The sequence below is a fragment of the Orcinus orca genome, chromosome 8, assembly GCF_937001465.1.
Source record: "Orcinus orca chromosome 8, mOrcOrc1.1, whole genome shotgun sequence".
NCBI classification, from domain to species: domain Eukaryota; kingdom Metazoa; phylum Chordata; class Mammalia; order Artiodactyla; family Delphinidae; genus Orcinus; species Orcinus orca.
This window is the reverse complement of record NC_064566.1, coordinates 99,304,495-99,326,119: the sequence shown is the minus strand read 5'-3', so window position 1 is coordinate 99,326,119 and position 21,625 is coordinate 99,304,495. Positions and strand designations below refer to the sequence as shown.

The 21,625-nt window shown below is 44.1% G+C and overlaps 1 protein-coding gene across 1 annotated transcript in view; it reads left to right on the top strand.

Moving 5' to 3' along the window:
• CLMP (CXADR like membrane protein) overlaps positions 1-21,625 on the top strand; it is a 91,424-nt gene that overhangs the window by 56,965 nt on the left and 12,834 nt on the right. The window contains exon 2 of the mRNA XM_004280692.3: positions 12,703-12,860. Coding sequence (XP_004280740.1) covers positions 12,703-12,860 — 158 coding nt within the window. The remainder of the gene's footprint in view (positions 1-12,702; positions 12,861-21,625) is intronic.

Below are 21,625 nucleotides of genomic sequence, written 5' to 3'. Positions count from 1 at the left end.
TTGTGGGCAGGAATAATGTAATCACTTATAACAAATATCAAAAGAATATGGCAACAGGTGTCTCCTCTGCGTTTCCATCTTCGACACTTTCTTGTGCTTTCTTTTGGGTCACTTACCCTGGGAGAAGCCAGCTGCCATGGGATGAGGCAGCCCTTTGGAGAGGTCCATGTAGTGAGGGATTGAGACCTTCCAACAGCCACGTGTGTAAGCTTAGAAATGGAGTCTCCCTACCTCAGTCAAACCTTCAGATGAGACCACAGCCCCAGCCAACAGTTTTACTGCACCTCATGGGAGACCCTAAGCCAAAGCTACCCAGCCGAGCTGTGCCCAGATTCCTGACCCACAGAAACTATGAAATATGTTTGTTGTTTTAAGCTGCTAAATTTTGGAATGAGTTTGAAACTCTAACTGCTAAGTTTTGGAATAAGTTTGATTTGTTATGCAGAAAGAGGTGAAATTAGTAAAGAAGTATAAGATACATACCTAAAATGCACAATCATAAGTGTACAGTTTGATGAATTTCACAAATGAACACTCCCGAGTTAACAAGCACCCAAATCTAGAAATAGAACTTAGTCAGCCCCTTGGATGCCTCCCCATGTTCCCATCAACCCATTCCTCCTCCTTCAAAGGGTAACCACCATCTGGACTTCTAACAGAATAGATGAATTTTCTGTCCTGTACCTTGTATAAACAGAAGCACGTAGCATGTACTCTTTTGTGTCTACCTTCTTTAGGTCAGCAGTACATTCCTCTTGTCTAGTTTTTAAAGGCCTGCTCTAAAATGCCATTGTTTAATTACAGTATTTAATCTATTCCAAATAGTAGTAAAGAAGAGTGTGAGTTGATATATATGTAAAAATGGGAGCATAATAGAGAAAGATTGAGAAGCATCTCTGTATATGACCAAGAGTAGAAAAGAAGATGATGAGAAGGTCTGCAGGAATTCACAAGAATCCCAGCAGAACTCTAGAGCAATAAAATGTTTGTTAAATATATATATACTGACAGGCAGTATAATACGCTGTTAAGAGTATGGGTGTTACAGATAACATGCCTGGATTAGAATCATGGCTCTACTCCTTACTAACTGTGTGATCTGGGCAAATTAATCTCTCTGTGCCTCAGCATCTTTGTCTATAGAATGAGAATAATACTAGTGCTTACCTCGCAGGATTGTTGAGAAGTTTAAAAATGGAAATAAATATAAATTGAGGGCTTCCCTGGTGGCGCAGTGGTTAAGAATCCGCCTGCCAATGTAGGGAACACGGGTTCAAGCCCTGGTCCAGGAAGATCCCACATGCCACGGAGCAACTAAGCCCGTGCACCACAGCTACTGAGCCTGCACTCTAGAGCCCGTGAGCCACAACTACTGAGCCCACGTGCCACAACTACTGAAGCCCGTGCACCTAGAGCCTGTGCTCCACAACAAGGGAAGCCACCGCAATGAGAAGCCCCGGCTCACTGCAAATAGAGAAGGCCCGTGCACAGCAATGAAGACTCAACGGAGCCAAAAATTTTTTTTAATTAAAAATAAATAAATAAATAAATATAAATAGAGTAGTGCAATGCTTTGCACAAAATGATCATTCAAAAATTGTTAGCTATTATTGATAAATGTTTCCATAGGGAGTTTTTTGGTTTTTTCGTTTGTTTGTTTTGCAGTACGCGGGCCTCTCACTGCTGTGGCCTCTCCCGTTGCGGAGCACAGGCTCCGGACACGCAGGCTCAGCGGCCATGGCTCACGGGCCCAGCCGCTCCGCGGCACGTGGGATCCTCCTGGACCGGGGCACGAACCTGTGTCCCCTGCATCGGCAGGCGGACTTTCAACCACTGTGCCACCAGGGAAGCCCTCCATCGGGAGTTTTTAAAACATATATTGGGTGACCAATTTGTACTGTCATTTTGTTTCTTGGCTCTTCTGTCTGTCCCTAGAGTGGGTGATGGAGAGGGAAACAGATGAAGTTCAGACTGGGCATCTTCTCTTTGTAATTAGCTTTGATGGGAAGGTGGAGGAGGAAGGATAAAGTTAAAGGCTGAAATGAGGCTTTAACTTATCAATAGATTTTAATTATAAGCATAATCTCAAGTCTCCATTGCTGTGAATCCCTAAAAATTGACTACTGCTTTCTCAGTAGCCAGTCTGTGTCTATTTTTAATTTCCTCCCTCTGGTCAAATCTCTGCGGAAGGTAATAAAAGATTTAGATTTAGAGAGCGACTTAGCATTTGGAATGAGATAGAGGCTATAAATAGGCATGTCAATGAAACAGGTTAGCTCTTGGAATCTCAGCATCAAAGGCATACATTCTTGTCTGATCTGCATACTGACACGGGCATGCTTGTAGGGGTCTCTAGACAGGTGTGTGTGTGTGTGTGTGTGTGTGTGTGTGTGTGGTGCTGCATATGTGGACATGAATACATGCACAGAACATGTACAATCATACTACTGAGAACAGAATTCTGAGGGATAACTGGTATATTTTTTAGTAGCAGAGTGATCCCTGTAGACTAGATTGGTAGCCTTACCCTGACAATTAGTACTGGAGAAATCAGGGTACACCATTACTCCCAGATGGCCAACCCCCAGGTGTAGGACAGTGGTAGGTAGAGCTTACATGCTGATTTTGTAATACTACAGACCAGTCTGTGAGACCTCACCAGGATCGAGGGTCCACAGTGATGTTCTAATCTGCCAAACACTGAGGTCAGCTTGACAACTCATTTCCTAAGCAGTCAGGCCGCCATTCCCAGTCTTTGGAATGTCATCACCTATGAATTAGAGCTGCTAAAAGTCCAACCTATTCTTCAGGCCCAGGTTAAATACTTCCTTTTGTATGAAGCCATCCCTGATCGCCTTGGTGATCTTCCTCTTCTAAATCCTAGAGCATGTTCTGACCCTCACATTCATATTTATCACACACACTGCCTTGAACTGGATCTGTTGGGTGCCTCTTTTGTTTCTCTATTATTGGGACGTCTTCATAGACAAAAGACAATGTCGTTCATCTCTGTAGCCCGGCACCATCTAGGGTGGTAACAGGAGTGCTACTCATATTGCTTGAACAACTGTGCACTCCTGGTTATCCAGCTCTGGCTGCCAACTATTTTGTCAATGTTCCCGTTAGTTTGTGGCACCCAGAATCTGAAGCATGGTGGATGAGATGTTTAAGGAAATGCTATAGAAATCAGTATTCCTGAATATCTTATGATATACAATAATAAACAATTCGATACTAACAGACCTGTCAAGAACTTATAAAAGTTTTCCTGTGATTTCAGATCCTCAGTGATAATGAGAGACTATGAACAACTGCATATGTTTTAGCAGATTAGTTTTAAATGTGAAATTGACCTGAAGGCAGGATAATGACCAAGATGACCTCCGGGGCCTTCCCAAGCTTGAGATTCTAGATTACAGAGAACCAGAGCATTCTAGGGTTTTGTAATTCAGTAAATTACCAACCTAAAACAAAGGCTAAACATCAAGATGTAAAGGACCCTGAGGGTTCTTCTGCTGATTTCTCCCCTCTAAGCCACCTGGGATGGATTTTTGTTCCTTCCCTCCCGGACTCTCTGAAGATGATACTTCACAGTGCCTGAGTAATTGATTTGTTTCATAAAAGTTCTGCAATGAAAATAAGTTTTTTTGGTCTTAGACAAAGTAAACACCTATTTCAGTTGGAAAAAGTTAAACCAGTGACCTTAAGTTATTTTTTAAAAGTGTGTGTTTCTATTTCTTTAATGACGTTATTCTCAGATGCCTGATCATATTTTCTAAGATTTCCATTTTTTCCATGGCCCTTGGAAACTAAATGCATACAGTTTGAAATTTAGCATATAACCACAAATGGCAACAAAGTGCTTTTCAAGCTTAAATCCAAGGTCGTCTATAATTCTTTGTCAATTTTAATCCTTTTTACTATTATAAAAACATAAGGTGAGGCTTGGCTAATCTCGCTAAGCAAATTCTGCCCCCTTGTGGATTAAAATATCCACAGCTAGGAAAGAAATGCTACAGTTGCATGGGGCCAGTTCCTTTTAGTTCTATCAAAGAGCCCGTCAGTGATCTTGAAAAGTAATGTTACAATGGAACAAAACTAGACTATTTGTATAAATTGTGTAAGAGCTGATAGGTGATGACAAAATACATTGACAGCTAATAGTATACATCTGTATCTCACACTTTGTATGCGAGGACCATGCCTTGACTATATCAAGCGTTGGAAAAATATTTCATAGAATGTTAGGAAGGACATGAAATATTGAGTTTAACATCCACACATAAGGATCCCTTTCACAGCCCCTGACATACCCACACTTGAGTGACTCCAGGAATGGAAAACTCACTAAATGATTCAGTGCATTCTCCGATCAGGCAGGGACTAACTGTTAGGAAGTCTATCGACATATTAAGCCCAGATGTGGATAAACAACAAGGTCCTACTGTATAGCACAGGGCACTATATTCAATATCCTGTGATAAACCATAATGGAAAAGAATTTGAAAAAGAATTTATATATGTATAACTGAGTCGCTTTGCTGTACAGCAATAATTAACACAACATTGTAATTCAACTATAATTCAGTTAAAAAAGATATTAAGCCCAAATGGAATAGATCCTTTGTAAGAGAATCATATCATTTCAGAACTGGAAAGAGGTGTTGGAGATCTCCCAGTTTATCCTTTTATGATTGAATCTATTACACCATCTGGACCTAATTCTACTCTCTGGAACAACACTCAATAAGCCTATTACTTGTTTTGTAGGCTTTTAAATGTTGGAAAGGAACTACCATGTTGCCCCTTAGTCTTCCGTCTTGCTACCTTTTCACCAATAATTGTGTCAACTATTCCTCATATGACATGTTTTTAGATCCCATCATCTCCCAGTTACAACCCTGGATACCAACTTTTTTGTCAATGTCCCTCTCATGTGCAGCTTCTAGAACTGAACACAGATGTTCTGGGTGTGCTCACTTGTCTAGGATAGAGGACAATGAAGCAGTTATTCCTCAAAGCAGTTTTGCAACCCAAACTCCATGCGCTTTTTCAGCAGTTATATCATACTACTGGTCAGTGTAAATCTTGTAGCCCCCCAGGTCCTCCAGGTCTTTCCCACCCTGTACTTGTGCCTAGCTATAACTTCTAACAATTGTCTCTGTTAAATTTCATCTAGCCTTTGGCTCAGAATCCCAGCTAGCAAGATAATTATATATCTTAAATGTGTTCACTCAGATTAGCTCAGCTACCTAGCTCTGTGCCACCCATATTTAATAAACACGACCTCTGTGTTTCCAACGAATTTCAAGGCAAAGGCAATGACCTCTGGTGTGGGAAAGAGATTAGAATAAACACTGGAGGTGGGCCCATGTCCCCACAGTCCCAACCATCAGCCGTGTGGCCTCAGCTGTGTGGTCCTCTGTTTTCTCTTCTCTGAAACAGAGGTGATAACATGAGCTCATCGTGTGCTCATAGGGCCACATGAGATGATGCATTTGAATAGGCTGAGTTAATTGTTAATTGCTAAATAAATGTATAGTATTATTAATCATTAGCTTTCAAATGGTTTGAGGAGGGAGGAGAAACTGTTATCTTATGTGTTCCCTTTATACCTGATAGGTGAAGAGCTCCGTACAGTTTTTTAATGTGGATAAATACACAAAAGTACATATTGAGACAGTTTTTCACAGAGGGGAAGGAAGGTGAGTTGAAGCTCTATACACTCCCACCTCCCACCCCGCCACTGAAGCCCAAGGCTGCCATCTTGGTCCTTGCATCCACATTAATTTTAGGATTACAGGGACAAATGCTCACCTCCTGGGGGAAAAAACAAGGCACCACACTGATTCCCAGATGGCTGAAATTCCACTGATAACCACAGCTGCGTTCCTTCAGCTCCAGGCTTTCTCTAAATATCAATTATACGTTTGTCTCTGAGAAGACATTGAGATGAATCTAGCAGCTCAGAGTGAATTGGTTTTCTTTTTCCGAACACCTCATAAAGGCAGCTGGCTGGAGAGATGCTGGGTTTGGACTGGGAAAGCAAAATAGAGAGAAGAGAAACTTGCCTGGTTCACAGCAAGGGCGCCTGAGAGGCTGACGAGAGGAGAGAGGCTGCCTCTGCTCAAGCTGCTTCTCCACCAGGAATGTTCTCTGCCTTCCCTGGGGTCTGTGCAGGAAAAGCCTGTCGTCTCCAGAACCAGCTTAATCCCACTTACTCTTTGGCGTCTTCCTTAACCACTCTTGTCGGAAATGATTGATCTTCCATACAATATGATCACTTTTCCTAGGTGTAATCAAGATGTTGAAACATAGCAGCAAAAATATGCAGCAAAATATACATGTATACATACATATATGTATGTATATATACATATACATATGCATACATATATACACAGATACATATATATATATGGAGAGAGAGAGCAAATATGGCCAAATATTAAGAGTTATCTAGCAAAATGACTTTCAGACTCCTCACAATTCTTCTTCACTTCCTCAGCATGTTTTTCTGGTTTTCCTTGTCTTTCAAAGCATGGCGTGTACAACTATTAATAATAACAATGAACACATGTTGAGTATGTACTGTATACCATGTGCCAGTGCCAGACACTTTACATACATCAAATGTAACCCTTAAAATCACCTTTCATGGTTGATGTTTTCATACTCATTTTACAGAGGAGGAAAAAAGAGCAGTCAGGGAATTAATTGGGTTTAGAGCCAATTAAGTCCACATCTGTCTGACTCCAAACTCATGCTCTTTCTATTGCATCCTGCTGTAACTTGAATTGCATACAGTGTTCCATACAGTCTGGAAGGTACACGCCTTCACACACACACACACACACACACGCACACACACCCCTACAGAATTTTTATATATATATATAATATATATATATTAGTCTTAGAAATCAGGAGGAATTTGGGTGAGTCACTTCTCTCTAAGCCTCGATTTCTTGATCTATAAATTAAGAGAAGTCTATTTTTAAATTTCCAAAATCCTTTTAATTTTGCTAAATGACGTTCGATGATTTTGATTTTCTTGAGGCTTTCTCAAATATTCCATGTAAGCAAAACACAAGAAAATTCTCCTCCTCTTCAGGTAAGAGAACAGGTCCATTGAAAAGAGTGTAACCACCGAGTGGAAGCAGGTGCTTGCACCCCTCCATAGCCTGTTAGCAGGTGCCCTGCTGTACACTAAATAGTGTGCATGACCTGTGTTGATGAGGGCAGCATAGAGGATCCATTCTTTGGAGAGAGTAGCAAGCAGACCCTGGGCAACTTGTACCCCGTAGGCATTCAGTAAGTATTTGAGAAGTAGAAAATTTCTCTGTTAGGGAAAGAAAAGAGAAATAGTTATTTTATATGCAGCATCCTGGTTTCTATTAAAATTTACCCCTGGCCATTTGTCTTTTTGCATCCGTGAAAGCAAGATGGGTCACTGGCAGCCCTAGCAGAGCCATCTGAGAAAATTCAGCCAGGGTTCTCACTCCTGCCACATCTCTCGAACCCATACAGTCTGATCCAGAAATAGGGCCTCAGTATACGAGGGAAACAGTGTTTTTGTCAGGGCTTGAAGACTATAGGCTTCACTTACTTGGCCTAAGTGAGCTTCCTTGAAAGTGTTGTCCAAGGCATCTACCTGACCACTGAAACAAGGCCAGCTCTTCATATATAACATTTTTAGAAAGGCGATTTGAGAGTGAATGTTTTATGTGAGTAGAATAGTCAACTATGAGTGTTTTAATGTGAATAGTCAATTGGTTATAGAAATCGCCTTTTAAAAACTGACTCATCGGGCTTCCCTGGTGGCGCAGTGGTTGAGAGTCTGCCTGCTAATGCAGGGGACACGGGTTCGAGCCCTGGTCTGGGAGGATCCCACATGCCGCGGAGCAACTGGGCCCGTGAGCCACAAGTACTGAGCCTGCGCATCTGGAGCCTGTGCTCCGCAACAAGAGAGGCCGCGATAGTAAGAGGCCCGCGCACCGCGATGAAGAGTAGCCCCCACTTGCCACAACTAGAGAAAGCCCTCGCACAGAAACGAAGACCCAACACAGCAAAAATAAATAAATTAATTAATAAAAACTGACTCATCTCCTCAGTGGATTCATCTTCAAAATATGTGGCTTATTTTCCCTCAGTTATATACAAGTATTCATGTTGAAAAAATAAAGTTACCCCTGCCCCTTCTCTTTGAAGGAGGTCTTGAAGGTTCAAGAGAATCTTTAATAAATGTAAATGCCCTTTAGAGAATAAAACCTTAAACTAATCCTAACAAATGTAGGCAGCCGTCATCTGAGGAGAAGCTCCTTTCTGTACTAGAGAAGAACATTTTAGGGGGAGGCCCCTATGTGCCATCACCAGGTGCTTTGCCTCAGCGTCCAGCTTAATTCCCATTTTGCAGATGAGAACACTAAGGCTCAGAGAGGGTAATTCTCCCAAGCTCACAGGGGTCCTTTGTTAAGTGCTGGAGCTGTAGGCAAAGGCTTCAGCTTAGGGAGCGGCCGCAGCATCCATGACTGCATTTGCACATGGAGGGAGTCCTTACCACTGCCGCCTTCCAGCACCTGTCCCCACTGTCAAACGCCACAAGTCCCAGTCACACGATAGAGAGAATTCCCTTACTTGCAGTTCTGCCACCAACCAGCTTTGTGACTTGACGCTTCAGTTCTCCAAGCTGCAGTTAAATTTTGATGATCCCTAAGGTCTTTCTCAATGAAGACAAACCGTTCAGTGTCCAGGGAACCCAAGGATGGCCCCGGGGTGTTGGGACTGCTCCTTCCTGCTCACCGGCCAGACGTGCTCGGCATCCCCCATGAGCACTGCCGAGCCTGGGGGTGGTAATCAGAGCCCAGGCCCCTGTCCTGTTCTACAGTGTAGACTGTAGAACATGAGTGTGGGTTAAAAAGCACAGAAGGACCTGAGAAATCTCCAGGGGTCCTGGGGAACTGAGATTCAGGGAAGACTCAAGGTGCGTGCACCCTGATCTTGAGGCCCCCTGCCTTGGTAAAGCCGTTTGTATTCACTGAGTGGCCAGTCCCTGCACTGCTGTGTTTAATTCTGGGTGTGGTATGAATAGAGCTTGGGGCTCTGGCAAAGCACGCCGCTCACCACTACGTTCCTTTCCTTGTGGGACAGCAACCAAATCTGAGCCTTTGATTCCCTCTAGTGGCTAAAATCGGCAACTCACATAGCTGATTCTTTGCAATTTATTCAAGGTATAGAGTGCCTGCTGTATGCACCAAATTGGTACTGGGTTCTCTGGCTTTGCCAGGAGTGCTTCATTTGAACATTGTCGTGTCCAGTGGAATGATCAGGGATGGAAGCCAGAGCTCCTTCTTACAAGCTTAGCTTAGTACAGTGCAAACCGCCTCTGCTTTGTGGGGACTGAGGGAGGATGGGTTTTCTATGGGTTATTTCTGCCACTAAATGAGTTGTAGTGTTGCAGGAAGGGGGACCCCTTCCAGGGCCCGAGAGTGGGCTGTTGTCTAACACTAGGAAATGAATTGTCTGAGGAGACACACGTGCTGACAAAGCCAGAGACCTTATGGGGAAGGGGTCCCCGGGGGGAGAGCAGCCGGGTAAGGGAACCCAGGAGAAAGGCTCTGCCACGTGGCTCACAGTCTCAAGTTTTAGTGTCCGGGTTGTCTCTGGCCAATCATTCTGACTCAGGGTCCTTCCTGGTGACACGTGCATCGCTCAGCCAAGATGGATTCCAGCGAGAAGGATTCTGGGAGGTTGGTAGGACATATGGACTGGCATCTCCTCTCTCCTTTTGACCTTTCCTGACTTCTTCCGACTGGTGGTAGCTTGTCAGTTCCGAGTTCCTTATCAGGACCTCCTGTTGTAAGATAACTCATGCAAGTGGTTACTGTCGTGCCTGACCAGGAAGGGCACTTCTGGTCAGTGGTTCCCCTAACAGTAGGACCTTGGGCCGACTCCTTTATTCCCAGACCTCAGGTTGCTCATTGGTAAAATCATTGCGTGGGTTAGATTCAAATCCATCCAACACATATTTAGTGAGCACCTGCAGCGTGTGAGACCCAGGCTGAGTGCTCTGGGCATGCAGTGGTGAACAGAACTTGATCTCAAGGAGCTTAGAGGCTAACGGGAGAACCAGACATCCAGGAAGCCACATAAAACAAAGGGCACGAGATCACACTGTTGCTACAACATGGCAGAGGTCACTGAGAAACCACAGGAGCCTAACTCGGATTCAGAGATCAACTCCAGGACTATGAAAGTGAGAAGGTACGGAAGATAGTCGTGAAGGTAAGATCAGCCCTTTGGCAGAGTGTGGAAAAATGTAGGAAAGGGAAGAAGTCAATGATACTAGTCTTCTACCACCAGCAGAATAAAAAAAAAGAATGAAAATCAGACAGAGGAGGATGAAGAAGCCCTGGAGAGTTCTTTCCCCAGTTCATCAAGTACTGCCCTGTGTCTGCCAGGTAACTGAGACCTTGCTGTCTCTGTCGTCTCTCCAGAAAAAGCACTGGAGAAATGGTCATTTGTGTAGAGATCAAACACAAATGGTCACCTGTGTAGAGACCCAATAAAGCACTCAGATGTTGAAGATTAAAATACCAACAAACTGTAAAAAAAAAAAAAAAAAAAAAAAGCAAGGGCATGTGCAGCATAGCATGGTTGTCAGTGTGAGCTTCGCAGTGAGACAGATCTGGGTGGAGCCCAGCACTGCCACACTGCGCTAGCTGTATGATATTGGGCAAGTTGCTAACCCCCTCTTTACATTTCCACAGTGATTTTGGATAATAACCCTTTCTTTATAGAGCGGCTGCTCAGTGCAGAGCCACACCATTGGAAGTGCTCACTACATGGTGGCCACGCCCACTGCAGTGTCAAGTTCTAAACAGATAACGGAAAGCTTCTTGAGAATGTCCGTTAGACCCCACGAGGGGCTTGTCTTTTGGTTCTGAGGCCCCTCCTTATGCTCAGCAGATTTCTCTAGTCTCCTTTCTTGGCCATGGAGCTTGGGAATCCACCTGCTGCTTCTCTTGGGGTCTACCTCCGAGGGCCCCTGCATTTCAGCCCGTCAGTCCCCCGAGCGAGAACCACAGTCTCCTCTGCTCCCTTCTTCCTTGTTTCACTTCCCTGCAGGCAAGAAGACAGGCCCTTCTCCTTCCTACAGATTTGCTGCTAATCAATTTGGGGAAATGAACAGGGAATAAGAGAGGTAGTTTATATGCTTCTGTTGGTCACGACTCTTGGTCTTTAGTGCTTAACACCCTTCTAAAGTGACAAAGTGAGTTCTCTGCCAGTGAGAGGGCTTCACACAAGCCCTGGCACTGGGGGCTGTTCGGTCTTAGAGGCTGTGTGATTCTGTTCCATTGTGAATGGCTTGAAAGAGATCATTTTTGACACTGAGCTTCTTTATCACTGTGTAAGGAGATAAAGGAGGATCAGAGCTAAAGCACACGTTGACTGCCAGACACATACCTAGAATCAGGTGAGGTTTCATCATATCAATTTATCGGTCATCAATACTGTAGATTTAATAGTCATGTACTAAGAGAGACTTCCCTGGAGGTCCAGCGGTTAAGACTCCGAGCTTCCACTGCAGGGGGGCGCAGGTTCGATCCCTGGTTGGGGAGCTAAGATCCCACATGCCATGTGGTACAGCCAAAAAGTTACAAAAAAGAAAAAGAAAAACTCAGGTACTAAGAGATGAATGGGAAGGAGAGAAGGTGAACTTGGGATGTAAAGTTGCTGACACCATACCATTCCTGGAAAAAGATGACAGTTAAAGAAAGCAAAAGTGGAACTGAATTCCTATTGGCCAGAGGAATATTGGATGGATGAAGGGACAGCATCCAAATGTGGTAACTTGGAATTCTGCTTTGGATAGAAAGTGCTGCTTGATATTTTGAAGCCCTATGATACGAAACTACAGAGAAAATAAAAGGGTAGGGGACTAAGAGGTATAAACCATCATGTATAAAATAAACTACAAGGACATACTGTACAACGTGGGGAATATAGCCAATATTTTATAATAACTATAAATGAAGTATAACATTTAAAAATTGTGAATCACTATATTGAACACCTGTAACTTATATAGAATATTATATCAATTATAACTCAATTTAAAAAAAAGAAAGAAACTACAGAGAATGAAAGAGCGAAGTTGGCGGGGGTGGCAAGGTAGGAGAATGTGTGTCCATAAAGGAAGCAGGGACTGCCTGTAAGAGCCCACTTGTTCCCAGAGGCAATGCTGCACTTACTCAGAGTTCTGTGAGGGCAGCCTGACCTTAAGAAGATTCTCAGGAGTGAACCAGTATCTGGAGCCTGTTCTGGGAGGAGGCCAGCCCTGCCTTCCCTTTTAAGTTCCGTTCTTATGGAGGCCTTTGCTAGTAGAGGAGAGAAAGGTCAAAAGACAAAGCTGTTGTTGACCTGAGTTATTTCATTGTTCCTAAAAACCCAGTAAGGTAGGAAAGGTGGGCATTAATTGGACTGTAATTTGGGGGGTTAAGGAAGATATGATGAATTCAATTAATATGGAGGAGCCAGTGTGAGACCCGGGACTTCCATTACTTCTGGTCCAGGATTCTTCCAACACTTTGACTCGCCCCTTGCCCACAGAAACATCCAATAACTGTTAGTTGTAATATTTGCTTCCTGCACGTTGCCATCCAGTTTCTGCGTGATTCATCAGAGGTTTTCCTCTTCCAGCTTCCTACTATGTTGGAACCTTGGGGACTCACACTGAGATCAAGAGAGTGGCAGAGGAAAAGGTCACTTTGCCCTGTCACCATCAACTGGGGCTCCCAGAAAAAGACACCCTGGATATCGAATGGCTGCTCACCGATCATGAAGGGAACCAAAAAGTGGTGAGTGTGCGCCGGCTAGAGCCCCGCCTCCTCTCCCCCATCCTCCCTGGCCTTTCTCCTTGTGTCAGAAAGGGCTAGAACTGCTTTTCTAGCTAGAAAAAGGCTAGAGTCTTCCAGATGCAAAACTATAAACAAGAAAGGGTACTGGGTTGTGAGGATAAGAGATTCTATGTTTCCTGGGCAAGCAAGAACTACGAGAAAGCCATCTATCATTTGCCGAAGGAGGGAATCTGTCCTAGTAGGGTCTTTCCTATGAAGGGGGCTAGGATGAAGTAGCTTGATTGCCTGGTTGATGGGCCAGAGCCACACCTGCACTGGGAATCTTGCTCCTCTTTCTCCTCTGAAACCGTCCCCACCTGCCGATGCTTAAGCTTTGTGCACTCACGCCTTCTGAACTCTAAGATTGTGTAATATGATAAACAATATAGGATACAGAGGAACAAGTACAGGACATAAATGGAAATGTTTAACACATGTATAACTGGCTAGCAAAAGAACTGATACTGGTTCTAGAGTTGGAAAACAAAGGAGCTGGCCCTGGGTCTGCAGTGCTCAGGTTCTGTAGGACCACCAGGGTGGTCCATTGGTTTCTACAAACTTCTGGTGGTGTGAACAGAACTTGTCACTCTCTGCTCCTGGTGACCCCCTGGTCTGGTCTTCATTAGAGAATGAGAAGTAGGTACCCTGTTGTTACCATCCTTTCTGCCTTGGCTGCACTCAGCCACTGTACCTTGCCTCAACCTAGGTTTTCTAGCATAACTATTCTTACTCCCTTTACCCATTGGCTTATTTTTAAAAATCTTTTTGTTGAAAGTCTTGTGATTTTAAAAAAACAAACAGGCAAACAAAAAACTATAACCTAGGAAGCTGACTTTAGACTTTGCTTCGTTTTCAGAACTTTACTTCTTTCCCTACAAAAAGTGCAAAGTTGTCCTTTCCTCTCCTCTGTCTATGCTACTAATTTCATAAGGTGGTTTATGCAGGGAGAAGCAAAGGTTTTCGCTGAAAAGAAAATCCAGGATCACGGTTGGAGTTTAACTTGCTTACAGAGCTGCCTACATCACCTTGTTATTTTGATACTGCTTGTCATTTTGTTCTCACAGTACATCATCCCAAGACCCACTCTGTTCTCTCGAGAGCAAGGTCACCTTAACCTGTGCATGTTTATTCCAACAATTTCATAATCAACCCTAGACATGATACTCTCAGTTCTGAAGGAAGTAAATAAGAGGCCATGTTCCTCTAATAAAAATCCAAGAATGACACCACTCATCTAACTTTCACCCAAGGGGTTTCATTTAAACTAAAGAAGAAAAGAGTTGCTTGGTTATGTAGCCAAGTGAACATAAGGGTTGATTAAAGAAGGCCACTGATACGGCTTCTGTTATCACTCTGATAAGCAGGCACAGTTGCCTACTTATCTTCAGTGAATGCTCTGAAGTAAGGATTGCCATTTATTCAGTCATTCACATGGCATGAATTTATTTTGCACTTACTGTATGCTACGGTAGGCACTGGGGTACAATAGTGAAGAAGATAGCAGCATCCCTGCCTTCTTGGAGCTTAAAGCAAAATGTCATTCAATAATTTAAAAAAAAATTTTTTTATTTTTTTTTTATACAGCAGGTTCTTATTAGTTATCTATTTTATACATATTAGTGTATATATGTTAATCCCAATCTCCCCCAAGAAATTTTTTTTAAAGACCGAGCAATAAATATTAGCTACATGCCAGGCACAGATCTGTTTAGCACATACTATCTCACTTAACTTAATCCTCATAACCAGGATTATTGGTGCCATTTCACAAATAAGGAACTAAGGCACGTGCATATACACATACAAAGTGAGAAAATTGCTTAAAGTCACCATTTTTGAAATTGGGCACGCTGATATCGGTACCTGGGCTATTAACCACTAGCTATGTCACCTTCATAAATAATTTGAAATTAGAAAATGTGCTGCTATATAGGAAATAAGGAGAATATGGGGAGAAAATTATTCCAGACAGAATTAATTATGCAGAGACTCTGTTGCTGGAAAAAGTTGAGCACTATTGGAAGTTCTGAAATATCAAAAATCAGTTTAGTTAAATATAATAAATATTGGATTCCCACTAAACACACATACCCTCTCTCATAAAGGAGCTACTTCAAGAGATACATATCATGATAGAGATAAGCAGAGTGTTCTAGAGGAAAACAAAGGAGGAGCCGCTGGCTGAGAGCCTTTGAAGGAGGGGAGAGGTCAAGGTGTGCTTCTCAAGGAGTGCAAGTGTGAGCCTGTGGGGTTGCAGGACCAGAAACTGAAAGGTCTTGTCTCTCATACCAGGGAGCTGAGAATTTTCCCTACAAGGTCGTGGCGTTCTTGAAGGCTTTTAAGAGTGAAAAGGGCATCTTTGCATTTTAGAGTATGCATTCTGGCTCTGTGAGGCTGATCTAAGCGGGACTCCAGTAGAAACAAGGTCAGTTGAACAGTTTCCAGCTATACGATAAGGGCTTAAACTACAGTCGTGGGGAGTTGGGATACCAAGCAGTGGGTGCCGTTGCCAGAGCTGGTTAATTGCCAGGGGGTTGGGAGTGAGAGTAAGGGGGACCAAGGAAGAAAATAAAATACAGGAAGGGTTGGAACAGACGCAGTGCTTCTTTTTCTTTTTCTTTTTTTTTTTCTTTGACCGCGCTGCACGGCTTGCAGGATCTTAGTTCCCCAACCAGGGATTGAACCGGTGCTCCCTGCAGTGGAAGTTCAGAGACCTAACCACTGGACCACCAGGGAATTCCCGGATGTGAGGCTAATCAATGACCTGTATCCCAAGCTTAGCTTTGCCTTTCAATCTGAGCAGAAACACTTTCATCCCTCTTGTCTAGGATGCTCAGATGTGCAGGGAACATTTAGGAATATTTGAATTTCAACCTAGAGAGCGTGGCCACTAGAAACCTGGAGCTTTCCTCCTGGTTCTAGGATGGAAACACGGTAGAATTTCCAAAGTAAGAGTGCTCACCTCCCCCAAGGTCAGTCAGGAACTCACAACATTTCCCCTCTATTTTTCAGTTGGAGAAATCAGGACAGAAGTGTTCCAATTCCCATGCCAACCCTCTTGGCCACTCTTTCACCCTTTCCCCTTTCTCTTTGGCTTTAAGCAAGAAAAATCCTGATCTAAAACATAGAGAGAGGTCTACGTCCATCTCCTTCAAGGCAGTTTCACAACTACTACATAGGGCCTGGCAGAGCAGAGCAACTGCCAGAAAGTTGCGCTGTTCCACTCGAGTCCTAACAAATTGTCCTGCCTTCTTTCCCTAAAAATGCATCCAGAGCAGGTCCATCAGGAATGTCATAAGACAAACAGCCCTACAGCAGCTGCGATTCATATATTTAATTTGTTTGTTTGCAGAAGGATTAAATTTATTCACTGTTCCCCCATCACACCCCTATTGATCCATGGCTTAGTCTCAGCATTACATCCCCTAGAATTAAAAAACAAAATAAAACGGAGAGGCACACAAGCATCTGAGATTCAATGTGTGTCTGAACAAAAAAAAAAGAGTCAAATTGCAAGGCTGTAACTGAGCCCCAACCCATGTCAGAAGTGTTGTGAAATTCTCATATTAAATAAGGGTTATTTAATTATATTAAGATTATTTTTTTATAAATTTATTTATTTTTGGCTGCGTTGGGTCTTCCTTGCTGCACGTGGGCTTTCTCTGGCTGCAGCGAGTGGGCACTACGCTTCGTTGCGGTGCGTGGGCTTCTCATTGCTGTGGCTTCTCTTATTGCAGAGCACGGGCTCTAGGCACGCGGGCTTCCGTAGTTGTGGCACACGGGCTTGGCACACAGGCTTACTAGTTGTGACTTGCGGGCTCTAGAACACAGGCTCAGTAGTTGTGGCTCATGGGTTTAGTTGCTCTGTGGCATGTGGGATCTTCCCGGACCAGGCAGGCATTGGCAGGCAGATTCTTAACCACTGAGCCACCGGGGAAGTCCCTATTAATATTATTTTGGGGGAATTCCCTGGCAGTCCAGTGGTTAGGACGCCGCGCTTTCACTGCTGAGGAAACGGTTCGATCCCTGATCTGGGAACTAAGATCCTGCAAGCTGGGTGGCGTGGCCAAAAAAAAAAATTATTTTGAAGTTGCATAATCTCTGCTTCCCAAAGATGTTAAATACTTACCTGTAGTTATCTCTTTTTTCTTCATTTAATATTAGGACAGGATTTGGGGGAAAGGGAGGGAAAAGCAATATACCGGGAAAGCCTGTATACAAGAAGGTGACCCTCAGCTTGATCCTGAGACCTGTGTAGGTGTTGTTTAGGTAAAAATAAAAGGAGAGGCATTTCAGAAGGAGAAGACTGTATGCTTCAAGACAAAGACACAACAGAGGACGTTGTTCGGAATCCAGGGACTCAAGTTTGGGGACTAGGCTGTTCAGAGATGTGAGGGCAGGGGTCAAAGCTGAGGTGTGGCCCAGGCTGCACTGGCCTTAGGGCCCACATTCAGAGGGTCAAACCGTAGACCACAGCATGCGCAGGTGATGGGAAACAATGGAGGCTTTTAGCCAGGAGAGCTTCACTATAGAAATGAATGGAATGAATGGGCTGAACAGTTTGGAAACCTTAGGGGCTTCCTTGAACCCAGAATCTGCCTAATAAAAGTGATCATGAACGCTTACTCTCTCATCCCACCAAAGTCCTATGAAGTAGCTTGTCCCTGTGTGACCGTTGAGGACCTTAAGGTTTAGAGAAGTTCATTAGTTGAGCCCAGGCACACAGCTGTAGGTGGAGGAACTCTCATTTGAATAGAGGACTACCGACTTCCCAGCCAGTAGCGTTTCTCAAAATTAGGACTCAGTAGTGGATCCTGAGCAACAAGACATTTTGTTTTAACATAGACTAGAAAGTATCAGGGCATGTGGCACGTACACTGTTTCATGAAACTTATGTTTCAGTTATATGTGTGTACGCTCTGTGTGTGCTGGGTCAGGAAGAAAAATGTATTTCTTAGTGTGCGCCTGTTCAAAACGTTACAAAGCTCCTACGGTAGTGAACTTCTGACAGTCCAAAGCAGTCAGATTCAACTCTGGACCACACCTCCTAAGGCTCTCCGAAGTCAAAAGTACCTTTTGAGACAAATGTATCTCCTGATATTAGTCCAGATACTAAAATGAACAAGGAAGAAATTCCCTAGACCACAAAGGGTCACCAACCTCCCACAGCCCACAAAACCCAAAAGTCCCTAAAAATCACCCAGCTCCGTACTGATTTCTAGGTTTAGAGTCTCTTTGTTCTTCTTAGGAAGCACATAGGTGATGTGCACCTACATAAATGTACACAAATATGAAAAAGTCAAAAAGAGAGAAAATAGCATCGCGTGCCTAGTAAGTGTTCCACGCTTACTTGTTCTATCTCCAAACATCAGCCCCCCCTACTCCCTCTTAGAGAGGAGGTGAGCGCTAAAGCTTCCACTTTTTTCCTGTTGCTAATGTGTTTCATCCTCTCCCCACTGTCCCACCGGTTTGGCATTTCTATGGCAGCTCCTCTACCCTGTAAGAAACCTATTCTTCCCACGGAGTGCAACAGGAGGTGGGGCAAGAAAACCCTGCAAACATTTAAAACGAACAAGTACAATATCGGGAGGATTGGTCCTAGCTCCTCCTGGTCTGGGTCTAAGGCACAGGGCTTTAAGTTGAACACCAGGAACCCTAAGGAATTATCTGCAAAATAAGATGTCATGTACATTTTTCTGGGTCAGAGTTCATAGGTTTTATCTGATTGGGAGAAAAACAAAAAGTAGTGAGGTGGGATGAAGAAATTATTCAGAAATGTTGCTGGCCACCTCCTGGCACATGAGGTTGGTTGCCTTTTAAGGGATAAGAATAGGATAGAAACCTCTCCCGGGTCCTAAGAACTCCTGCCTGGGATGCCCAGCCTCAGTGGGAAATGCAGTTATTAATTAGCAACTACAGGAGGGCCCGAAAGAACTACCCCATTCTAGCAGGATTCAACTGCAGGGCCCCAGTTTCGGGTTAAAGATATATGTACCCACCCCATGGAAGGCACTCTACAGATATTTATTAAACAAAAGAAAGGCCTTAAATCTAAGCAGTGTACGGGAGAGCCTACTTCCTTAATCTCCTTCATCTTGTCTTAAACTTTTCACTGTATGATGCTGCCTTTTTTTTTTTTCTTGAATGCAAGGAGTTAATATTTGTTAAGTGTTTAGAACAGTGCCCAGCACAAAATAAATACCACATACGTGTTTGTTAAATAAAAACAAAAAACCCTGAGTGGGTGTATTGTATTGTGTTGGTGGATTTTCATGTCTACATCTAATTCACATGCTTGATCCCAGAGCCAAGCACTGTGCTGGCAGAGGAGTTGCTAAATGGTTATCGAGGGAAGGAATTGTGCCCATTCTCAAACGTCGTCTCTTAAACTTTTTTTTTTTTTTTTTTTTGTCCACACCACATGGCTTGCGGGATCTCAGTTCCCCGACTAGGGATTGAACCTGGGCCATGGCAGTGAAAGCCCAGAATCCTAACCACTCGGCCACCAGGGAACTCCCATCTTAAATTTAATTCTTCCTATAAGCCTGTGAAGTCGGTAGGGTAAGGATTGTTACAGTTGTTTTCTTTTAATATGTGAGGAACATGAGACCTTACTTCATCTCCAGAAAACTTGGACTCTAAACCTTTCGGACTTGCAAACATGAAGGACTTGCCTGATAGATTTCAGGGCTCGGATCTGAACCCAAGATTCCTAGAGTTAAAGCCCTCTGCCCCTCCCCATGCATTTCCTGTACTTTCTGGAATGTTCCTCAGCTTGAAGACGGTGTTCAGGAGGCACCTCCCTAGAGGGTAAGTTGTGCAGGTGGGAGTTTTCAGGCTGGAGTAGGGAGAGAGCCTCTACTGGTATGACAATGAGGAGAATTAGCTCTCCAGTTGGCTGTTTCCCCGCCCCCATGCCTCCAAGGCCTCCTCCTGGTCTGTGGTCTCACTGAGACTTCACCAGTGACTCAGAGAGCCTCTAGGAAGAGAGGGTGGGAGGAAGACAAGCTGTCATCCAGAGGTGAGGCGGGACTTGTATATTAAGCAATCCAAGATGACAGTCATTCGTTTTACTCTGAGGTTGTTGGTATTTTACTGGAGTTCTCGTTCTTGTGTTTCCATATCCACTATATGAATAGCCTCATTCTCCCTTCTGTGTTCCTGGTCTCTTATTCATGCTTTCAGCGATCCTACCCAGCCTCCTGGCTTTAAACACCAACCACATGCTTGTAATTCCTACATGCCTATTTCCAGTCCAGGCCTCACCCCGGCACAGAAGACTCACAAGTATGCAGCTGCTTACTCCACACCTCCTTTGGGTGTCCAGCAGGTACCTCAAATGGAGTAAGTCCAAAACTAAACTCCTGACCCCTCCCCACTCCTCATGCTCTGACCCCAAACCTGCTCTGTGCAGTCTTCCCTCTCTTGGTCGAGGGCAGTTCTCTCCCTGCATGGACTCATGCCAAAAACCTGGGAGTAGTCCTGGACTCCTCTTTCTCTTGTCGATGAAAAATTAATCAGTCAATCTAAGAAAGAATTGGAAAATTTTATTTGAGCCCAGTTTGAGGATTGTAACCCAGGAAGAGCATCTCAGAAAGCTCTGAGAACTGTTCTGCCCCTTAGAAGTCAAGACACATTTTATAATGTTTTTTATGTATTTATTTATTTTATTTTTATTTATTTTTTGTCTGCGTTGGGTCTTCGTTGCTGCACACGGGCTTCCTCTAGTTGCGGCGAGCGGAGGCTACTCTTCCTTGTGGTGCACGGGCTTCTCATTGCGCTGGCTTCTCTTGTTGCGGAGCACGGCCTCTAGACACGCGGGCTTCAGTAGTTGTGGCACACGGGCTCAGTAGTTGTGGCTCGCGGGCTCTAGAGCACAGGCTCAGTAGTTGTGGCGCACGGGCTTAGTTGCTCCGCAGCATGTGGGATCCTCCCGGACCAGGGCTCGAACCCGCGTCCCCTGCATTGGCAGGCGGATTCTTAACCACTATGCCACCAGGGAAGCCCTATATACGTTTTTTGAGCCAGAGGGCTGTACATTAAATGACATATGATCGACAGGTTACATAATTCAGATTTAAGCACCATCGTGGTGGGTCATGTGACCCTTTATAAGATCAAGAAGGAATATTATCTCTAAGGAGCGGTCTTGCTGAGGCTAGGAGAATTGCTTTTTACAGCTGAGCAGGCATTCCTGCTGATGGGGGGTGTGGTCAATGCAAAATGCAGACACACGATGCGGAGCGGGGTGGGGGGTGGGGGCAAAGGGCAAAGAAGAATCTTTATGTTTAAATCGTTCTTGTCTTGCCATAAATACGAATTTTAGTTCACACTCTCATGCCACAAACATTTCAATAAGTTGCTCAGTCAGTCTATTGGGAAATCTAGTAGGTTCTATCTCAAAATCCATTCAGAATCTGATGACTTATCACTTCCATTGCTTCCCTTCCAGGCAGCATATCTCTTGCCTGGATCTTCACTACAATAGCCTCCTGACTGGTTTTCCTGTATCCACCCTTGGCCTCCTACAGCCTATTCTCAAAACATTAATCGGTCTTGATACTCCTCTGCTCAGAGCCCTCTAGTGGCCCCCCATTTCCCTCAGAGTAAAAGCCATCTTTACAGTGGCCCATGAGGCCCTACATGATGAGGCCCCAGTGCCTGACTCCATCTACTGTCCTCCAGCTACCTGGCCTCCCTGCTGTTCCTCAAACATGCCAGGCGCC